Source organism: Astatotilapia calliptera, chromosome 6, assembly GCF_900246225.1.
Source record: "Astatotilapia calliptera chromosome 6, fAstCal1.2, whole genome shotgun sequence".
Taxonomy (NCBI): Eukaryota; Metazoa; Chordata; class Actinopteri; order Cichliformes; family Cichlidae; genus Astatotilapia; species Astatotilapia calliptera.
This window is the reverse complement of record NC_039307.1, coordinates 8740795-8764666: the sequence shown is the minus strand read 5'-3', so window position 1 is coordinate 8764666 and position 23872 is coordinate 8740795. Positions and strand designations below refer to the sequence as shown.

The following is a 23872-nucleotide window of genomic DNA, read 5'->3' as shown; positions in this document are numbered from 1 at the left end:
CTCGAGGGCTGGTGTCCTGCAGGTTTTAGATGTGTCCTTGATCCAACACAGCTGATTTAAATGGCTAAATTGCCTCCTCAACATGTCTTGAAGTTCTCCAGAGGCCTGGTAATGAACTAATCATTTGATTCAGGTGTGTTGACCCAGGGTGAGATCTAAAACCTGCAGGACACCGGCCCTCGAGGCCTGGAGTTGCCCACCCTTACTAAAAATGTTAACCGTCACCGGTGACGGGTTAGGGTTTAAAGGGTTAACTTTTGATTTACAGCAGCTGTGAAACAACTTATACTCCAACCTGACGTTTAACTGCAAAGCTCACTCACGCAATCAGCACACAAATAAAAATCGAACCAACAATCCACTTTTAGATAAAGAAGTCTATTTATTATTTGATATACTGTATCATATGCATTTTCATATAATAGTTCTAATACCAGTAAGTCAAAAATAATAGTCATATAGTATTTATATATATAGATATATAGAAAACTAATCCAATAATCTACTTTTTACTTGGACTTGTAAAAAAAAACAACATGGAGAAATGTATAATCTTCTCCCCAGCTTAAATATAGGCGCTTTGAGGGAGCAAAGAAGATAATACAAAAAGAAAAATTACACCTGAACATTGCATCTCATAGAATAAGAACATCTGTCAGCAGCTAGTAATGTTGACCATCTTGGTTTAAGACACAGGAAGAGGATGTGTTTTTTTTCTTTGCTAGAACATCTTTGACATATACAATTTTGTCTTATTTTTACCGTCAGTTGAAATGGCTGAAAGAGTTCTGAATTTTTAGTATGAATGAGAGAGGAGACGATGGCAATCATGTGATCATCTGGATTTGTAGATTGAGAGACAGAGCATTAGATTACACCAGTCTCATTACACATACTGAAGATCACTTCTAACGATGACAGCGGGGGGAGGCGGGAGCAGAAAAAAATGGGAGAGTGTAGGAAAATAAGTTTTTTAACAGCAGGATATAGAAAGGTTTATGTGCTTCTCCACCAGTGATCTGCATTTGTAAACAGAGAGTAGCAGCACATACAGTGCAAAGTCCTTTTCATCTACTCACACCAATCCACAGCCTCTCTCACTTTCTCTCTGGGTGCTCTCCAGGAGGTAGCCATGTCTCGGTTGGCCGGGAGAGATTTCCATTTAGGTGTAGCAGTCATCACAAGTTTTTACCAACTAAACTGATATCATTCAAGAAAAAAAAGAAAAAACTCCCACCCCTGTCTGCTCAAACTCTCGATATGTAGAAATGAAAACATGGAGGCAGGCTGTTTAACGGCTGTAGCAAATGGATGAGGCCGTGGACTACAGACCATCCGGAGCTGTGGAAGGTGGCATCCAGGGGCGCTTGTGTCCATCAAGGCCTGAGATGCAGGAGGGCTGTCTCACTGCAACCCGTCCTCCCTTTGAGAGGCGTGGGTCGCCAAGTTGGGGTCAAGAGGAAGCGTCAAAGCTGCACAGGAAAAGACAGACATGCCATTGCAGTTAACTAAAAACTAAAAGCAGGTCTGAAAACATACATTTTATCAAACTGAGCGACATTTTAGAACAAATAAAAACGAACTGAAACAATGATGTGTGTTTGGGAAAATATCTGAAATCAGTGAGTGTGAGGTCACAGGGGTGACTGTGCTCGCTGTGACTGGGGTATGCTTAGGTTGTGAGACTCTTCATTTCAAGAGTTCTTTGTTTGTAATAGCTTAGTATTGAATATCTTAACTTTTTAAATCTTTTTAAACTTTTTAAATCTCAAACTAAATAACAGAAACACCTAAGCAAATGTCAAAAACCAACCGGATTGATTTTGGAAGGCATTTTTCATCCCAGACCGATCTGATAAACCTGAGAGCTAAGGGCTAAGTATATATACGCACTGTATACCAGTTTGTTTGGGCAGAAGTGTCTGCAGTGTTTTTGTAGCTTGTCCTAGCTGTTTTGTATCTTATATTTTGGAAGTTCTCAAAATCTTGTAGTTTATTTTGGGGGGAGTTCTTTTTTTCTCCTCGTCTTTCCTCATGTTGTGCATTTTCTGTGGTTTCAGTTCGGGTCACTGCTCATGTGGTCAACCAGCCAGTGCTACATAGCCTGACCTGTCTCCCCAATGTGATGTTTGTGTATTGTATGTATGGTCGGCAAGGTATCATCTATCTTAATTGCCCCTTGGGGATAAATAATGTTGTTTTTTTTACATTGACTTTAATATATAAATCCACAAAAATTTAAAAAAAAAAAAAAAAAAAAAAAACAGCAAACATAACATCCTTCTTATTCACTGTACTGCAACACATTCATTTGCCTGAGAAGAAGGAATTTTTCAAGTGGTATGGGATAGTGTTTCACTAATCTCAAGCTTGGGCGTTACAGCATGTGTAATTCAAAATCCTATTCAGTGTGCAGGTGACGGAACAGGACATTAATTAAAAATATATATACGGCTTTAAATGATAAATAGGAGCTGTAACAGATATATTGCTATGTTAATTATTTCTATATTTGCAGTTTTCCTTGTTATGTTAGGAAAAACAGATGTTTCTAACAATGATAATGCTGGTTCAGTTCTATCTAAGAGTCCCAGTAAGCCATGACAGCATGACAGTGAGCAAGAATGAACATGACAGAGTTAAATGGAATAAAATCGTCACACATTTTACGCACAGTCTTGTTTCCTGTCAATATTTGTTGTGTGGAAAAAGGCCCGATTGCCTGTATTTTGTTGCTGGACAAGTACAGGTCACCAGCTTCTTATTTCCCCTGTTTAACCTTGAAGGCAGTCTTTTCTTACAATAGTTTGCAATGTCGACAGTTGTAAATGTGAGTGAGCTTTCAACAAAGAAATTTGAGCCCTGATTCTCAAAGCCATTTATTCTTTGCATGTTCTCAAAAAAAGATGCATAAATAAATAGCTATTAGCTGTTAGTCTGTTGAGGGGACCGACTGAAAGAGAGAGAGGGGGACAGAGAGCAAGCAAGAGAGAGAGTTTGAGCGAGTAAGATGTTCATCTCTGCAGGTTTTTGTGTTACTTATCAGTGACAGATTCCTTTGTTCCTGCCTGCGTCTGTCTCCACCTCAGTGGAGAGCCAAGGGACGACCAGAAGGCCTGACTGCAGTCCGCATTCTTAGCACATCCTTGTTGCCTTTTCTGAGCTTGCAAATCATCTTCTGACAAAAAGTACACTTTATTCTTTTCTTCACTTGAGTCACGGATGTTTTTGTAGAAGGTGATGGATTGAAAAAAACGAATGCAAAGAAAAAGGACAAACAGTCCTTAATATGCATGTTAGAGAAGTTCATGTGTGGGGGAATAAGCACGCATGTGGCTTGTAGTTACAGTTTGTGTGTGTTGGTGTACTAAACAACGACAAGGGTGGCCAAGGGGGGCCCCAACTGTCCTCTAGGGGGAGGTACGTCTTGTCTCGCGGTCATTAAATATTAACACAACCATCTCGGCCTCCCGCTGGGCCTGATTGAAGATGTAGGATGGCATACGGGGACAGAAGAAGGTCACCTCTAACTCTGTAGTCCCACAGCAAACCCACTGTGATTACACCTGGGCTAGATCAAGCATGCCAGCACATTACTCATCTGGAGGGAGTGCACCAGACTAAGTCACGGAATGACCCTGCAATGACACAGGATCTGTTGTGATCAGGTTCAGATCCAGATTACCTACTGATTAGCAAGAGAATAAAGTCCAAATAGTTTTGTATGTATTTCAAACACTCCTGACTGAAAGAGTCCATTATTTATTCATGTAAATCCTTCTAATGTAAATCCCTCCATCCGACTAAATAGGTTTCAAGACGCAAGCTAAAGGAAGCAGCACACTGTATGGCAAAATAGAATAATAGGAGCTAATTACAGGATTATGGGCCCTTGTGGAAAGAAGAGACAATGACCTTCATTAGCTGTTCTTCTTCTTTCAGAGATTCTAATTAACGCACACAAAAAAAGTTTATGAAAAAGAAACAAGGTGGAGAGGGATTCTTACCTGTCCCATAGCTTGACATTTCTACAGTTGTTGGTGCAGCAGCCGGCTGATATCAAAGCTGTGACAAAAAAGGAAGAGGAACGAGACAGAGGAAGAGACTTGAATGTGTTGTTTTGACAAGACTGGATTGTCTCATTAGTCTAATGATTTAGAGTTGATGTCTGTCTGGTTAGACTGCAAAAACAAGGAAACATGACTAATAAATAAAACATGTTAATGGAGTAGCAGCTTCTGTTATTAGCTAAATTATATGTCGGAAATCAAACTGGGAATGCAGCAAGTTTGTTATTAGAACAGTGGCGCCAATCAGCACATGCCCACCCTGCATAGTGACTGAGCAGAATGAGAGACTCTGGAAAATTTGGCATTTTAGAGAAAAAACACAATCACCTTTTTGCTGCAAGTTCAGAAGACAAAATGCACCTGCGTTATTAGACTTGTTTCAAGGTGAGCAGGCATGATTTGGATTAGTGAGGCAGTCAATCAATTTCCAGCTCAAGTTCACACGAAACAGGTTTGACTGGTGGATTGTACTTCACAACGGAGGCGCACAGTGCACGCTTGACGTCTCTGATTAGACCACATAAGACAAGATCCAAATGAAGTATTATTTGTTGCTGTGACCTATTTAAAGCAGAAGCAGCATGGAGACAGCGCCTTTTGAAATAATCTTTTCTTAGGTTTTATTTCGTAAACTAAACAAATATGAATCAGACGGTCACTTACTTTTTGTATACTTTATTAATTTCCTGTACTGAAATTACGCTCTGCATTTAACCCATTCACTCAGTGAAGCAGTGGGCAGCTACCAATCCAAACCCAAGGGAGCAGTGTGTAGGGAGGGTACCTTGCTCAGGGGTACCTCAGGGTAGTTTCTCTCCTATAAGATAACATCTAGACTGAGGTGACCTGGAAGGCAAATTCCAAACAGAGGTTTAAGCCTTTTTATGGCTGATTATTTTTTCTTTGTAATGGTTAGATAGATGTGCTAGTTTAGCATATTTTTGCTTACCCCACTGTCAGATTATGCGGGTTGTAGCTCACTTCACTCTCTGCAAGTGAAACTGTTGCACCTTCAAAGGAGAACACGCCATTGCAATCAACTTTGCTCTTCCTAAACACAAGGAAAGCTCTTGACGTCATTTTGAAATCCTTTTCCTGGGTTTCCTGTCATACTTAAATGGCTCTGTGAGAAGTTCTGATCACAACTCGGTAAAGCAGTGCAATAATGTTTTTGCTATAAGCAGACCAAACTTTGCAAAAAAAAAAAAATGTTATCCCTCTTTACCTCTTTTGCCCTTCAAAATTCTTTTATCCTTGCTCCCTTGCTTGATATCTCTATCTCTTTCTCTCCTAGCCAGCGGTTTCTTCCTCCCCATGAGTCCATAATCATGTTTTCAGCACATTTCCTCTCCTTGGCGCTCTAACATCTCACATTAAAGATTTATAATGCTCTTGTGACCGCCAAGTTGTGCAAAAGATTCCAGTAGCCACTTTCACTATGTTCCCTGCCCCTTCCCTTAGTGTGGTCATCAGGGAACAAGGCAGGATAACACAGAGATATGAAAACTCCTTTAAAGTGTTGGGTAGATGCAGCAGTGGGCTGGGGGGTATTTTCACTTGGAGGTCAGCATGTGGGGAATGGGACTGATTTCACGGCTAAAGCTCACAAACAGGGTTAAAAAAAAGTACATCATCACATGCACTGTTCTCTACTCACACAGCTAACACAGGTGAAGCCAATATTTACTGTATTTAGACTTTTTCTACACTTGAAAGATGTTACTCTGAACATGGTCTGTGGGCAGTTGCAGAATCCAGGTTTGTATTAATGCTAAAATTTACTTTAGCATATATCTAAGGATGAAAGTCATTAAAGGTCAGCCTTGAATTTTTGTTGTTTGTATCAGCCCAAAATTTAATATGCCCTTTATTACTACTTCTACATACAAACACATACTACATATGATTAGTTTCATGTGTTCCCTATTCAAGCCACCTCTGTTCCTGAGCTAAGAGCTTAGGATGCCTAGGATATGTGTTTCATGAGTTTCAATGTGGCATGTTCCCACTCAGAATGGCTTTGTTACTATAGAACAATTATAAAATCGAATTTTCAGGGTTTTTTTAATGTAAACAATTTGACTATTCTTTATCTAGTCAGGATCAAGAGTGGCAAGAAAAAGCATTAAAAGGCAGTATCGATACACATCTTTACATGACTCTTTCAGGCTGTCATTATAAGCTGGTTATGTTAGCAAATGATATATAGTCACTGTATAAATCTATAATGCCTTGAGGTGTTTGTGGTTGTTATTTGGGGCTAGATAAATAAAATTGAATTCAATTGCATCACACTATAAAGACAACTAGAAGTGAAGAATATTCCTGGAAAAAACACAGGAGAAACAAAAGTTTTTCGTTCAACCATTCAACCGTGTTAGCTTGAAGTAACTCGATTCAAGCTGCGTAACTCACAGAAACAATTGGCTTGAATGGATTTGCTGTCTCAAGGTCAGCTTTCACACACACAGGTCACAGGATTATAAACTGCTGCCTTGTGATGGTGCAGGTCAGTTTACACACCAGCTGTGTGCCAAAATTCAGAGAATCCCTTTAAAAGAACTTGATTAGCGTCTAATTAAACTTGCTCCTCCTGAATTCTAACCAGCACCTGTGACCTTTTCAAGGAAAGTTACGATGTGAGAAAACATGTAATAAACTTAGGCGGTGTTTGTTTCTGTTATGGGGAAGCCTGATGTTAAAACCAAAATTGGATTTAACCGCATGCGAGAGACGTGTAGAGGGAAGGGGGTTAACAGTGGGTCAAGTATATAGATAATATGATTAGTCTAGAATAATATGGGGGGGGAGCTCTCATAAATTTTGCTTCTGTACACCAAAGCTCAAGTGAAAACCTCCAAATTTCCCCTCAAAGAGATCTGCAAGATTGACTTGGGAGAAGCTGCTCCCATACTGAATATAGCCCTTTTCCCTTAGCAACCAGACACCAAATTATTAACTTTATATAACTCATAATCCTGCACTTCATAAAGAAGCTGCAAAACCTTTTAACACTTTGTTAACAAAATAAAGACTCTTTTTTTGATGAAAATTGCTTGAAAATTATTCAAGAAGGCTGGCTTTGAGCAATAACAATAAAGGAGCTGCAAAAACAAATCAGAATGACGGTATCTGTATAATTTATCAAAACCGGTAATCAAGTTTTTATTGACATGTGAATCAAGCCAGTAAACACATGAACCTGCTCCCAGGACTACTCATCTCGCAGTCCTCCTTGATCTGTTGCTTTCTATTCCTCTCTCTCTCTCCTTCTCTCAATTTACAGAATCAATGCAAGGTAATTTCACGTGGCCATTCCCTCAGATCTTCTAAAAATCTGCCATATAAATTATTCAGGCTGGCTGGGCAGGAAAGCCCGTTGAGATGCATGGTAGATCAGTGACCTTCCGTTTAGCTGGCAGTCAGACAGACAACTAGAGTCAGTCAGTCAGTCAGTGAAGCTATCTGGCAGGAGAGCAGCTTGTTTTAATGTCCCTCAGGCAGCTGAAGTCTGTGCTGTTATGTGCGACTTTGGAGCGTGATGGCAAGCTCAGAATGCATAACATTATGCATGGCCATAATACATACACCAAATGAAAAGAGGAACATGCAGGGTATTTGTGGAGTCAAGTCTGTGCTTGGCCATGCCCAGTCTTGTGAGACCAGACTTCAAGCTCGTACCACTTCAGTTCTGCTTGGTCATCCCTGCAGCACTATATAGCAGCAACAACATGCTAATTGGTTACACTTGGTTTCACCAGGCTATCACAGCCTGTTCTTATCTTTTAAATCAGTAAAATTACACAACGAGAGAACAACACTGAATTTTGTTGTTTTGCAGGACTGTTTTGTCACGCTTAAAGACTGTGTTTTAAATAGTGGTGCAGTGGCTAGTCTCACAGTAAAGGAAAGGTTCTGGTGCCGAGCTGGGACCATTCTGTTTGGAGTTTGCATGTTCTCCCTGCGCCTGTGTGGATTCTTTCCAAGGTATTCCCACAGTTCAAAGACTTGCTTGTTAGGTGAATAGGTGATTGCAAATTTGCCACAGGTTTAGATGTGAGTGTGTGGTTCCCCGTCCTTGTGCTTACCCTGTGACAGACTAGCAGCCTGTCCAAAATGTTCCCCACCTTTGGCCCTATAACAGCTCCAGCCACTCCACAGCAACATAGTTTTGAACTTTGCTTTAAATATCTGAATATTACTGCCTGAAAATAATGAATTATGTTATTAGAATTCACACAAAAAAGATTAGCATTAGATGAGAAGATAAATTAGCTTTATTAGAAAAAAAAAATCTGCTTACTAGATTTCACAAACAACAACTGAGCTCGTGGTGTGACAGTGTACACCAAAAAGCTTGATTCACCAAGAAATTGTAATTGTTTTGTTTCTTTGTGTCTTTTTCAATAAAAGGACATTTGTTTTTATCTACGACAAAGCATGTTTAATACAATAACATATACGTATCATACGTGATTTTTAATGGCATATCAACACCTTACACAGCAAATATTGCCCCTGTTTTTCAGCACACAATGTAGGCCTAATGCTAGTTAAATCATGAATTCAATCATTCTATCACAGCAATAAATTCAGCTCTTTGAGCACCTGGAGAAGCTGCCTTTGCAGGTTTGATTGCACTCCTAAAATGGAAGAAGGAGAACTTCTGAAAATCAACACAGCATCTTTGTTCTAAGCAATAAAGCCATGAGAGATATTGCTAAAAACAGTGTGCACTACACGCATCACAGAACGGTACAAACTGGCTCTAACCAGAATAGCAAGAGAATTGGGAGGACATGGTGCACAACTGAGCAAGAGGGCATAAACATCACAGTGTGCACTTTGGAAAACAGAGGCCACACAGGTTCTCAGTAATGGTACCGACAAACTCCGGTCTCAGCATGAACAGTAAAGAAGTGATTCCAGGCTTTTTAGGTAGAGTTTCACATAAAAGATAATACCTGAGACTGGCCAATGCCTGTGCCTTGATATGACTGCCTTCTTTGCAACTTGGCCTGAAATGTCACTAATCAAAGAGAACATGTAATTAGTGATATCAATAATTATTAACTGTCACTGACAACATTCCTGATCAATTTAATGCTATATTAAAAAAATACTTACTTTCAACATAAAGTATTTCTTTCAATTTTAGGTGACACTAAACCCAGTAGTAAGTCAGTAACCTACAAATCAGTCACTCACTACTTTTAAGAGAAGATTTTTCAGTCTAGTGTTATTGGTTGAGATTATTCTTCTCTATTCTTCTTTTTTAACATATACATTTATCTACTTCTGGCTTTTAGCAATACCTCCCTAATTTAAGCTGCCTTTTTTTACCGCGTTGCTATGATAAATCTGCAATGGCCAACTGAGGCATGAGACCTGTAACAGAGTAAGTGATGGCAGCAGGGAGAAACAGCAAATAACTTGAAGCCTATGTGTCTGCTGCATGGCTCACCGTTCAGCTGAAATAGACCACAGAGACACGAGAGCATGAAACTCGCTGGAATAGAGGTGAATAATTGGCGCCCCTTTGGCTGATCGAGCCTACGAGGGATGTCTGTGTGTGTGTTTGCATTTGTGTGTGCTTTCAGAAAGAAATACATACATCAAATAGACGGTGCATACTCACGAAACAACGTGCAAACACGTGCAAAGACATCGCTTCTTGAATCACAAGCCTGTTCAGTTACGTTGACAGAGCAGTGCTTAAATTATGGCAAAATGTAGTTAAATTGAAGACATTAACTTTATGAACGAAGGAGACTTCTTTCATGATGGTTTATAGATAGAAACTGTAGCCTCTAATTTTTCTTCTGCCTCTTTTGTCTTCTGTGTTGAAGCTCCACATCGTCTCCTCGAGTTCTACAAGAGCTGGTTGTTGTTCCATGCACTGCCGTAGTGTTTTGCTATGATCCTCAAAAGGCAAATTAAATATTTAAGCAGACATTCACAAGATAAACTGCTGTTGCTCTATTTTAACATGTCACCACCCATCACACCACAGTGCTGATGAATAATATAACAGACCGGGCACAGAGCAGCGTATAGAGGATTGCGATGCGTGTGCCAGTTAGAGGGGTGGGGATGGGAAACAATACTGGTAATTTCATCAGCTCTGAATTAGATATTCAAATATCCCAGAATTCTTTGCGGTTTTGCGTGACACAAAGGGTCTGCATTTAAAGGGTCTTGCTTTTCATCTTCCAAAAGCCTTGGGACATCGATGACCCATGCCCTGGGGCTGAAACTTGTTTACACATTTTCAGGCTGTCCCTTCCTTTGCTATTAAAAACAACAATAATGCTTTTTTTGCATTTGTGTCATATTAAAAGCCCTTTAGATTTAGCTGAAAATAATGCAATGCACTGTAACAATTTGTGCATTTTCTTCAAAACAATATAATGCAATATAGAGCACAGGTAACCATCTGTCAATTTGAGTGTTAAGGATGAGCCAGTATTAAGTCTACTTTAACATCGACGTGTGGATGTGATTTTACATTCTGCTCTTACACCCCCCCCCCCCCCCCCCCCATATTCTCACATAGCTCTTCTCACATGAAAAAGTGAAAATAAGATTTTGTTAGCACTTATTAATAAAGGATAAAAAGATGGGCTTAGCGGAATATTAAGAGATCGAAATAAGGATGTTTCTACTGGGAAACTCATCATTGTGTTATCATTTCAGGTCACTATTGACCATCAATTGTCATTTAAAGCAACCAGAGAAATTCTGTGTACTAGATGCTTTATTTGCAGCTCAAGTTCTCACAAAGCCAGGTAATTAAATGATTAAATGTACCTTTTAGTATAACTGTAAAGGAAATGAGCCAGTCAGTCTGGAGCAGTGGGGGGTCGGGGTAATAAAATTGATTTAAATATCTCGGAGAGGAAATCTCACAGACCAAAAGACATCGCTGAAAGAGAACTAGTAAGAGATAACGGCATAAATATAATGACAGTGGTGCCAATCATTTCATGGTCTAACATAATGTAAAGTAATGGAAGCTCCACACGTGCCTTATTGTAAATCAGGAAAACCATTACCTCAAACACACAAAATGGGCATTAGATAATTTATGCCCCAGGAAGTAGATAACTGCATCCTTTCAACATGCTATATTCCTGATAAGTTATCTCATTTTTAACAGACAGCTGAGCTATAAAAGCCATCACTCCGATAGGAGCAGCAGCGTGCTATGACCAATGACAATGCACAACAACTGACATAAACCACAGACAAGCTATATGAGCCCTACACAAGACTTTGAGCCCTTATAAAGAATTAATAATACGTTGTTTCTCTTGAAGATTAAAAGTTGAATTCACAAACATAAAATTTAAGTTGTGTAATGGAACACAATCAGGGGCTTTAAAAATGGAGGCATACTTTGTCGGGCATGACCAGTGATAATGACAGATGAACCAAAACAGAGGTTTATATTTTGATTACGCAACAACCAACATAAATGTGGCTTTTTGCAATGAAGACAGGATTCCTCACTACTTACTACGTGCTGTTACAGCTTGATTCTGAGATGCTGTTAAATCATCTCAGAATATTTCTGTGTTTTAAAGGGGGGACCAAAGAATTTTAATTTAACTACTTGTAGTTTTTAAGGCAGCCAATTTTGTTTAAAGTAAAAAAATGGAACTTTTGTTTGTGGTTTTTTTGGGGGAGAAGAAGTTAAAAAATCTATTTAACTGATCGAATGAGCATTTAAAAGCAGGCTAAAACAATTGAAGACAGGTTCAAATCATTTAAAACAAATAATTAATAAGCAACATGACAGATATTTTTAATAGAAATGTGAAATTGTCACATGTTACTTTCAGAAAGAAAGTAAAAGCATTTCGTCTGACTTTGCACCCCTGACTTGCTGATTAATATTACACTGCTATACTTTTAACATTGTCCAGAAATATGTGACCACATTAGCCACAGTTTTGCAAAAACCACAGATTTGCTGCCAGCGAACATGAAGGTAAATTAACCTTAATTTAATATGTAATTTATGTGATCACTAAGCTAATGCTCACAAAATGTATGCAAATGTACCAAGCCCTCTTCTCGCAGCCTCACCTGCATACTTCCCATGCTTCACTTAGGTCTATCTGTCCAGCTTCACTTTCCTCCTTGTCTCGCACCTCATTGCCTGATACCCTCAGACTGACAGCTCTCAGAATGGCACACAGCTAGAACTGAAGTAAATGTAACAGTAGCAAAATGTGGTTACTGCTGGTGACTCTGGGACTGTGAGAAATTCCCTCAGGCCCACTCTTGCCCTCATACATGGCAGCCACTCAACTTTCAGTTAATTACCTGGCCTAGCAAGCTAATTTCCTCTCAGCTCAGTGGGCTGTTCCCCACTGGCATGGCGTAAGAGGACAAAGACTGCTCTCCATTCCACTGGGTTTGCATGTCTACCGGATGAGTGGGGCTACTGTGCAACATTTGTCACATACCTCTGGGGTTTGAGCCGGAGCAACGCTAGTATGCGCCAAGCAGCCTCCTTCATAACTCAAAGAGCCACTTACGAGCTGCTGCGGGGGAAATGTTTAGGAGAATCCTCGAATAGTTAAATGCCCGACATAATCAAAAATTCTGAGTTATCTTCTTATGGGTTTTTTCTTTATGAACCCATAATCATAACATCAGTCACGCCACAGTGTATGACAATGTGATTCTATGCATGGAAAGACGTTTGATTATGTGCTCTTCTCTTCTAAATCTGCAGCACAAAATCATCCTCCTTTCCTTTCTCTAATTTATAATTTAGTCTGCTGAAAACAATTTTTGTTTTTATGTTAGACACATTTTACACCCCATTTCCCATTGACATTACCACTGTCATGAGTATTTGTGTGGATCTGGCATTGTCTGAGAGTTGCAGAGGCAATATACGGCTTTTTGCTGCATCCAGGAGGAGGAGGCTTTAAACTGACAAAGCTTAGAGCAGCTTGATTAAAAATGACAATGATATGCACCAGTGGAAGATAAACAAAATGCCTAATCATGCACTCCTGGGTTAATAGCTGCTCTGATGGCCTATAGGCAAGGGTGTTTGGGATAATTGGTCTCAGATGTGATTACAAATTCAAAGGCCATGATAACATTTAAAAGTAACATTTTCCCCTCTGCAGATGAAGTCATCCACCTTGAGAATTGAATGTCTCTGATGGCCTTAACTCTAAAGCATCTTTGAAATTTTAACCAATTTTTTAATGATAGAAGACATCAATAAGGGGATGCCTACTCAACTTGTAAATTAAACATTCATCTCTTATTTGCAGAAAGATCCAATGCCATGGGATTTTAAAATGAGTTATAGAATGTAAAACAAAAAACTGCTAGAATAAGAATTAGTTGGTCTTCGCGGCATTTGTCGTGTAAGCAAGTTCAAGAAGTCCTGAAAGGTAACGCTGGAATGGCAGGGCAGATGAGACTGTCTGGTTATAATATTATTCCATTTGACTTACACCAGCCTAATGCTCCCCTAAATCCTTTCATACCAAGCAGCTGTGACAAACATTTGAGTTTCCCCAGGCCGCTTAGACTGCGAGACTTGACAAATTTTCAAGGGATGCTTTCCATCCATCGCCTTGGCAGACAAGCAAGGAAGAAGAGGATAGAGTGGAGCAAGAGGAACAAAAAAAGATGTATTATAGAGAGGAAGACAGAACGAGGGAGAGAAGGAGGGGAAGAAAACAGCCAGTAATCCACTCAAATACTTCCTCAACCCTCTTTCCTTAGCTCAGTCTGGCAAACACCACATCCTCCCGAAACAGGGCTTTGTAATCAGAGTTTTCTCTCTTTGCGACAGCTGGTTGTTCACACTGGCAGCCAATTAGGATGGTGAGAGAGGGAGAGTGAGAGTGAGAAAGAGAGAGAGAGAGACTAGCTTTTCAACGACACTGGCGAGGGAGAACATTATCTGAGACCACAGCTTCAGTGATGATTTCCTGTTGCACTGACAGGCAGCAGCACTTCTAAGCAGCAGCCAGAGGAGCTGGACAGTCTGAACTAATGCCACAATTATAGAGATTAACAGATGGAATGAAAGAGTGGATTGGTCTTTGCTAATTCGATCACATGCTCGAGAATGGAAGACCAGAGCGTGTCAGTTCCTCTTGAGTATATAAAAAAGAAAAATAAGAGAGGTTTATAGCGAGAGATTTTATAAAATAGCCACAAGCCTGAAGTAGGATAGAAAAATGTGTTTAGTTGAGAGTATTTTGAAAACTATTTCTTTTTTAAATGTAATCACAAGGTAAAGGTTTGAGCAGCACTTGCAGAATACAAAACAACTTTAGGGTTTGACTGAATTATTTCAGTTTGTGGCATTCATCAAGTTATTTGTAAAAAAAATATTATAGACCTCATTGGTCAATTTGTATGCCATTGGATGGTCATGTGGTTCCCGGATAGTAATTCTCACTAGAAATGTGGAGTACCAACACGTTCTCACTCCCAAAGCGTAACATTTTACGCTAGGTGACAAATCGTCAATATGTTACGCTTCCGGGTACCCAACACGTCCCTAGATTACAAGATCGGACAAATGAGAAAACCGTTTGGAATGAATCTACACATGTATGTTTGTTTTACTTAAATCGCTTTGGAAAACACTATCTAACATCATTAAAGTGCTGGTTAAGGTTAGGGATGGAATACATGGCTGGAATGTGTATTACCACAGGAGCCTTATTCTACTGGATTTCGTCCATAACCCGGCGCGTAGCATAAGAACGCAGGCGGTCACCTTTCACGTTCCTCAGGAACACCGCGGGACTTGACAAATCATCATTATATTACGCCTCGGGAGTGTGAACGGGCTGGGAGTACCCAAGAGAAATCCTAAATGGAACATTATTTGATACCTAAATAGGAAAACATGTAAAGGTATGTAGTTGTGTGCCATAAATCTGTTCTATGTTTCTTCAATTAAAAAAAATTACAACACTAAACTATAGGTGCTGGAATAAACTGTGTATGTACTCTAACTTAGGGTAATGTTGAGCTGATGTCTTGCTAATTAGCTAAATCCAAGACTTTAAAAGATATTATCTGAGCTCTTTCCATTTTCTTTGAGAGAATGAATAAGTTGCTGTTTATTATTTTATGGTTGTTTCATGGGGTTTTATTAGAAAATGCTTTCTTCAGCATTTCTACTGTGTATTATTTTTCCCCACTGTGTGGGGGGTGGATGTTACTATATTAGAGTTTCAGCTAACTTTAGCGGCTCTTTAGTACAAATTTTATGCTCCACCAAACCCATTACCTGCCATAACATTAGATTTGTCAGACTAATGGGTTAGACTTTCTATTATATATAAACAATAAAACACCAAAATATTACACCTATATGCTGTTTCTTATTCGAGTGTAAGCAAATCATCCAAACAGGAATTATATTTTGCTGACATTCAAATTAAATGCATGCACTATAACGCTATAGCCTAGCAAAAAAAATGAAGCTTTATTGATATTTGGAAGGCTAATATGGGTTTACTAATATTCTGTCTAAACTGATATCAAATATTACATGAGAGCCTCATATATCTGTGGTTTAGCCATTATGTAGCACTAGCTTGCATTACAATGCTAGACATTATACTGTATCTTTATTTTGATCTGTCACCTGAGAAGGCAACGCGTGTATCACATCAAACTGAGCTATTTCATTAAAACAACTAAGAATAAAGTAGCAGTCACTGGCTAAAAAAAGCATGGCTTTGTCTTTATCACAAACACACACTTTTCAAGCAAACTACAAATACAGTACACAGAGTGCCACACATCTGCAGTACTGTATGTACTGTAAGAAAATAGAGCAAAGGTTTCCCCACACACTGCACCATCTTTTCTTTTCTCATGCAGCCTATTTTTCTCCTCCTGATCATCTGAGCAGCTTAAGCTAATATGCAGAACATGTGATTGCTAAAGCAGAAAACATGATTAAGTCTCTCCTCTTTTTTTGAAGAAGACCCTCTGCAGTGCAGAGATCCTGTAGGCTTAGTGAACATTCATCCCTGCTGTCTGGGTCAGGAGACTGTAGTGTTCATGGCTGATTAGTATCAGAGAGGGATTTTATCACGAGGCAGATATTTGTGCTATGAGTCAAATTGATCTTTTGCTGTTACTGATTATTTGTAAAGCTCCTCATCGCATACAAAGTCAAAACGGCCTTTAATTTTTACTGCAATTTAATATTTGCAAGCCAATAATTACTGCTGCTTTAACCTCGTGGGACCTGGCGTCCACATATGTGGACATCACATTTTGGGTTATTTAGACCAAAATACTGAATTTTGCTCTACAAAGGCCTGATATCCACTTATGAGGACATTATACTGCTACTGTTCTATCAAAATGTTAAACGAATATGCTCATATGTGGTTCTTACTTTTCTTAAAAACAAAAATAAGGTTAACAAAAATCTGGTAATTCTTTGTTTTTACATTCATCGGGCCCCAGTGTGACCAAATATCAAAGAGAAATTAAAAATGCATGCTATGGAAGAGTTCGGGTCTTAGGAGGTTAAAGCTTATAGTGCCATGCACTGATTTTATTTGTAATTTCTTGTAATGCCCTTTTTATATATAAATGAGTCAATATACTTTTGGATATATGTCATCAAGATGAGAAAATAAGATAATGGTTATTTTCTTCAAGCAGAAACTCGGAGTTGAACCAAAGTAAAAGCACGAGTACTTTCATTTTGTTGGTATTCCTTCCTCCTGACTGTAACAATGAGAGAATAAGCTATGTGTGATAAGCTTCCTGAAAGATGTTGCAGCAGATTGTATTAAAAGGCTACAGAGGTCAGAGTGTTGTTTTGCTTTCTTTGTGGATTTTGTCAGGAATTTAAATGGCCTGAGCTTCGCTACTGTTGAGTTTTACATCAATATGAGTCATTCATTTGTCAGAAAATAAACCCTCATCGCTACACTGACCCTGGGACACTTTAGCACATCCACCCAAATCACACAAACATACACACACACACACACACACACAAGCATACATGCAAGATCATAAAAAATGAAATAATGCTGTGCAAAGGGCTTAGAGGATAATCCAAGCGAGTGGAGTGTACTACATCGTAACAGGAATTAAATTTCCTCTTCATCCAAAAAAGGACATGGCAGCAAGGTTAGGTCAGTGTATGACACAAAGGGATATCACAACAAATCTGCTCTCTTTACGTTTCCTACCCCACACATCTTTTTTTCTGTATCTACTCATCTTTCTTGTCTTTTTCATTCTCCTTCAGTTGTATTAGTTTAAGTGGCATTTTAGTGTATCCTAATCCGCCAGCATCAGATGGGTGATATTTTTGTGTTAACTTCAGAAAAAGCATCATCCTGTGGCAACGTGTTGATTGCATGTCTCTATCTAAGTGTAAATATCCTATAGTGACACTTAAAGTTAGTTCCCTTGTCAGGTTAGTGGAGGCATGGAGGCCCTGTAGCGACAAGTTCATGATGGAGATAAACATCAATTGCGACAGATGACAAACTATGATATACCAATATGACTTCACACAAGGCACACACATACTCAACCGCTGTCATACACAGGCCTAATGAAGTCTTTACGGCCCTGGTTAACGGCTATTTGGTGCATGTATTTCACTCCGAGCTAAGTTCACAACAGTTATGCCACAGTTGGCAAACTACCAGGCCCTGTGCACTCACAACATTTTCCAGTTAAGGATTTGTGAGGCATTAATGTGGCGTGGCTTTTGCAGACATCATATGGGTTTCAGGTTACATCAAGATTGAAATCTCTCATAGAGCTACAGTTTGCGCTGAGCCTTAAAATAGAAACAGAATTATGATCCAAATCAAAGTTGTGTGTGTCTTTATAATAATCCAGCGCAATCCATAGAGATTGCAAAATGGCTAAAGAGAGCATGCTTGATACTGTACAGTAGTTTCTGAGGTCACCATGGCTCTACTGTGGATCTTAAAATGCATTCACTGGCCATTTAGTGCTTTAATTTCAGGTGTCTCTGGAGGCAGACATTGTTAGTATTATCAAATAATCAGTGCCACAAAAAGTTAAAAGCCACATGCAAACTGCACACAGGAATGCCTCGGCCAGATTACGTCGAACTCAGGACCTTCTTGCTGTGGGGCAACAGTGCTAACCACCGTGCCACCATGCTGCCCTCATGACACCAATAGGTCACTTGTCAGATTTTATTTTATGTATACTTTATTGATCCCCGTGGGGAAATTCCTCTCTGGATTTAACCCATTCACTCTGTGAAGCAGTGGGCAGCCACTGGGCACCAGGGGAGCAGTGTGTAGGGATGGTACCTTGCTCAGGGGTACCTCAGGGTAGTGGATTTAAACCCCCGACCTTCCGATCACCACTCTACTTACTAAGCTATCCCTGCCCACAGAACTGCTCAAAAGCAACCAAATGTTGTGACTTGTAAACTGAGGTTCATATGTAAAGATCTGCGTACTACCTCTTTGAAGTTGTAAAGTTTTTAAGTGCATATTGTTAGGTAAACATATAATAATCCAATTGGCATAAATGACTCATCATTTGGTAAAAAAAACAGTTAAAATCCTCGCTATAAAAGTTGAGTTTGCTCTGTGCAAATTGTTTCTGTTTCTCTTGTAATTTCAAGCTTATATTGCAAAGTCAGGTAGATATTTCACCTTGAGGAATTTGTCCTTTAGCATCTGAGAGCTCTGTGCCACTCAGCACTTTTTCCCCCGGACTCCAGAAATCATTATCAGCCACTGTGGGGTATTTAAACAGCAGCCAAGTTGGTACTTTGATTTTTCGTCCTCCTCATCATCCTTAGCTCCCCACGATCTCTCAGAGATGGATGCAAATGGAGCAAAGATTTAGAGGTAATTCATCATTTAATAGGTTTATTCATCATTGTGTGGCAACAGTTGCAATGCTACAACTCAAATTTGTGCGTGGATCATTCGAGCTGGAAAGATTCATATAACGCCTGTGTTTTTTCTCAGTTTGTCCTGAGTCAGCCCACATTTCTCTTGAAATGAAAAAAAAAAATCAATAATGCTGTAAATTTTGCAGCAGTCAGAATAAGCATGAGTATCTCAGTTTTCTCAATCAAACAAGTGCATTCCAATTCCAAACTAACCTGTAAATCTCATTTTCGAAAATGTCTGCGTTTACAGAGAAAAAAACACCTCTATGCTATAACAAACTGTAACACTAAACCCTGAAATGCTACACTTTTCATCCTTAAGTATGTCTGGGCACATGGCTGTATATTTGTATATCTATATATGTTGAGATATTTATTTGATTACAATATTTCACACTATTCAACCTTCACCATCTGTATAGGAAGCATCTCAATATGCCCCCCAAAAGTAGCACTGATAGTATATAAATTTAATGGTAATAAATCTTAAGTATAAAACAGAAGAAACTGGTAAATATTAAAACAAATTTTCTGCAATATCAACAAATAGTCTGATACAGAAAAAATTAAGAGTTTTGACTGTATTTAGCCTAAATTCCTTTTTGACTTATACGTAGCTTGGCCGAAGTTTCAAATAATTAGGTCACTCTATGTACAAGTAATCCCTGTGAGCTAAAAGCTTCAGGCTTCAGGCTGTTTTAAATGCTTGAGAGGGAATATCCTTAATATGGCCATCCTGGGCACTCAGCTGTGAAGAGATGAGTTTGTTATCCAAACTTTCTCTTTATGAGAGGCAAAAAAAAGCTAAGTTGACCTTAAGGGAAGACAATGACAAAAAACAGCTAATTTCATATGGAGTAGAGAGAAGCATCAAGGCCCAGTATGAGGTAAATAGGTATTATTTTCAATGTTAAATCATGCAAAGCAATTAGAGAGAATAAAAGTATGGGGTTTTGGAGCTCCAGAGTCTTCAGAGTATGGACATTGATTTAGTAACTTAGTGACTAAGGTGTAGAAAACATGTAAACACTTGAATATATATTAGCCTTTATATATGCTCATAATAAGTGCAATAAGTAAGACGGTATGTTTGGCAGTTCAACTTATTTTGATATAGTGTCTCCTTCTGATGAACCTGCCACTCATTCAGGTGTATAATTCAGTTTATTTCAGCTTGCTATATGTTTTATGTTTAAAAGACAAGCAAGGGCAACATCATCCACGTGACTTTAAGGGGGTGTGTGCATGGAAAAACTAGGTGTTAAATAGAAGGTCAGTATATATGATCACATCACAAGGCACAAATAAACCTACCATTCATGCCATTATAGATGCTCCGATGATGTGGTGACAGCTCGTCTCCAGCCGGCCTCCTCTGCCCTTCTCTCACTGGGCTGCCAAACTTCACATGGTCAGGGCTCATGCTGTACTGGTGCCTGTGAGTTTCCGGGCTGCCCCCCTGGATGAAACAGCCCTTTTCATGGTGCTCTCCAGTCCCCAAATGTGCCTGCCGGGGCTCTGGGCTTCCGCATCCTGTACTACTTATGCTGCTCCTGTTGTGCCGCTGATAGAGCTCCCCGGTGCCTCCCTGACCTAGGAAGTGCTGCCTCTGGCCCAGGACGAGGTCAGAGCTGTGGTGCTTGGGGTGCTGCTCCGGACTTCGGTGGCCCACGTTCCTTCCATATTTTTCGGGACTAAGGCCCCGCATGACCCGACTATGGTCAGGCACAGATATAGAGCCGCAGCGGGGCCGGCAGAGCTGAGGGAGGGTGTATGGGTACTCCAGGCTTGTACTCCGATGGCGCCCAGCTGGGTGATCAGGACTGGACACCTCCCTGTCTCCTCCAATTACACCTCCTATTCCACTGATGCTGCTACACCTGGGTTTATGTAGAAGCTCAGGGCTTCCTTTTTCCCCACCACTGCCAACCCCACCCACTCCTGCAGCCAGGTGAGGCTGTTTATGGTGAAGGTGATCAGAGCTGTCAGCACTCCCTGCACTGGAAGTGCTGCTTCCATCCCCTACGTCTCTCATTAGCAACCCCTGGCCAGGCACTAGCAGCAAGCTATTCTGGCTGTCTATGGAGTTACGGCACCCTCCCATTCCCACACTGCCTCCACCTCCACTTCCTCCAATGCCACCTCCACCACCTACTACCCCCTTTTCTTCATCCAGTAGAAGACAGAGCTCCTTCAGCTCCAGGTTCTCCCGGATTACCTCTTCTTGTCGAAGCTCTAGCTCCTTGAGTTTCTGGAGGTAGAGGGTCACCTCTTTACGCATTATGCTGGCACTGTAACGTCCGAGACGCTGCCACTCTCTGGACACACGCTTTCCTTTTTGACGATCATCATCTAAGAAGCAGCACAAGTCCCGCAGCTCACGATTGTCCTCCTGCAGCTTCTGGTTAATGTCCTGTGAAAGCAAGAAGAGAAATAATAGAAATTTAGAAATTAGAAAAGAGCGACACACAGTTTACGTGTATGAACCAGAAAGCCTGAGGGAAAAAAATGCTCCTTAAGGAACACAAATTAGTTTTTGAAATGTTGCAAAACAAAGTCATTTTTCATGGGTTACTTAACTTCGACTAAATCACTCAAGCCATTGTGCAATTTGAATACATTTCACTGCTCTTTCAGATAGCAATCAAATGGTGTATGCAATCATAATGAAATTAAATCCTAATCCTACGTCCTTTCCCATAAATGCAGTGACTCACTGTGTACCATGTGAAATACATAATGTAAATTAGAATCATCTGGAGGACAGGAAAAGGCCACACAGAAATGAGGCAAGGTCATAAACATTTCATACTAAGCAACATTTACTTAAGGATTCTTTCTTCACCTCCAAGAGACCTCCTTCTTTTCTCCTCTTCTGTAACAACTTAACTCTCCGCTATCCTCCATCTCCTACTTACTCCCCCTTTTGTACCCTCCAGCTCTTTCCTGTGTAATTAGGCTGCTTGGATGGGTGGAGAGGTGACGAGGTCTCCAAGAAAAGCAAATGATCCCGATGTGCTTCAGCTGAGACAACCCCAGGCTGATTCTCAGAATTTAACTGTAAACACTGTGGACACTGTGCAATAATTATTTTATTAGAAAATGAAGGCACTGGGTAAAGGTTACTGAAATGGAGAAAGCCTGCATACAGTTTCAGAGCATCTGCCACTCGATTCTGTGTTCCACTTGCTGTAGATTTATGTGAAGGAATTTTTTTAGGAATCTAAAGTATGCGAAGACAAGATCAGATTTGAGCACTGCATGAACAAATCCACTGATTTATTGACGGACATTACTGTTAGAAGAAAGCATTTTTAAGTGAAACCTACTCGTCATTGCTCTATCTGAGTGGAAAGGGCACAGCTTGGTATTGATTTTGCTAACAAGCACAAACATCCCTTCCCTTTTTAGTTCACTTTAAAAGCCCGTATTTCCCACCTCAAAAAAGTTAAAATGGAAACTAGAGGCTTTTATTAGCTCCTGCATGTGCAAAACTGCACATATACTTTACATCCATCTAAACCCAAATGATCGCATATGACCCATGAAATGGCACACTGAACTTCAGATATACCATCTATTCTCACACCATGTTTGCAGAGGCGCTCTCTAAACAGCAGAGCATTGCTCCTGCTATGCGCGTTCTCAGGTGTGCTCCAAGCCTATGATCTCATCCTTCACCGATGCGCGCCCCCTCACCTTCAGCCCCCTGATTTCGTTTAAGTGCAGCTGGAGGCTACGATTGACCTCCCGGATGAGATTCCCGTGGTCCAGAATCACGCTCATCTTGTCGGCCTCAGACCGCCTGAGTCGGCGCACCAGATCCTCCTTGGTCCACTTGAGCAGTTCCTCGTCAGTCAGACCGGAGATGTCCTCTGCTGGACTTTCAGTCTTCGCTATCGAGAGCTGAAGCCCAGGCTGGGGCGGTGGAGTCGCTTTCTCCATTGGCACAGCTCCTCCGGTACCGACAAAGAGCAGAAAATACTTAGAGGCTCGCTGGCAACCTCTGCTCGCATCCGCTCCCCGGTCGACTTAGGGTGGAAACGGTTACGGATTGTAAATCAGTCGCATAGTTTGGCCTTTTCTGTTGCTCCCCACTCTTCCACTCTCTTCCTAGAGCAACAGCTGACGATGCCGGCTGGGCGCGATACAGCGGAGAAGATGCTCTACTATCACTGCAACATCCTCACAGCCGAAATGGACTCTGTGCGCAGCCGATATGCATTAGAATCCAGATTCTGTCGGTCAGGTGGTCAAAGTGAGAAAAGCTTCGGTTTACACACACACCTGCCGCATCTAGGCTCAGCACACTGTGAGAAAGAGGAGATAGTCCGCTGTGCACAGCAGAAACACAGGGAGAGGAAACAGCTCTCCCCTTTCTCTCCCCCTCCCTCTCTCTCTCCAGGTCTCTCCCTCCGGGGGCTTGAGCCTCACCGAAATCATAGTTTGGTTGCAGCGCCACCTAACGTTCAAAATTATTGCAAACTGTTCTGAAATGCTTCGTTAATTACCTCTCGGATTCGCTTGAAATTACAGGGGGTACTCTGAAGTTAAGATTCTGGTACTTTCTCCAAACGACATAATTTCTGCAAGTGTGACGATTTAGGAGAAAACATAGGCTGTATAAGCGCCAAAATATAATAATAATAAATGAATTAATAATCAGGTTTACAGGTTATACTCTAAAACTTAACAACAGGCTATCCACTGATGTCCGTAACCTCACTCGACTGCCTCATGTTGCACCGTGTAGTCCTTTAAGTTTAAATTACTGTCTGTGATTTTCAAATTGTAAGCCGCTGATATTTTAGATACCGGAACTTTCCTCTGTGGGAAATAGGTAGGTATGGTGTAGCTATATTAAGTGGTT

At 40.4% G+C, this 23872-nt stretch overlaps 1 protein-coding gene across 1 annotated transcript; it reads right to left on the bottom strand.

The window, feature by feature from the left end:
- Positions 1-448: 448 nt before the first annotated feature.
- ccdc85al (coiled-coil domain containing 85A, like) lies at positions 449-23383 on the bottom strand. Its single transcript, XM_026170054.1, has 4 exons — positions 22702-23383; positions 20317-21415; positions 4008-4065; positions 449-1472 (listed from the first exon to the last, which is right to left on the bottom strand). The coding sequence occupies exons 1-4, from the start codon at positions 22945-22947 to the stop codon at positions 1454-1456; spliced, it is 1422 nt and encodes a 473-aa protein (XP_026025839.1). The 5' UTR covers positions 22948-23383; the 3' UTR covers positions 449-1453.
- Positions 23384-23872: the final 489 nt, after the last annotated feature.

Coding starts and splice junctions, on each gene's coding strand:
- ccdc85al (XM_026170054.1), bottom strand. CDS start 22,947: ATGGAGAAAGCGACTCCACCGCCCCAGCCTGGGCTTCAGCTCTCGATA. Junction 21,416..22,701: donor ACGAAATCAGGGGGCTGAAG/GTGAGGGGGCGC, acceptor TTGCTTTCACAG/GACATTAACCAGAAGCTGCA. Junction 4,066..20,316: donor CATCTATAATGGCATGAATG/GTAGGTTTATTT, acceptor TTTTTGTCACAG/CTTTGATATCAGCCGGCTGC.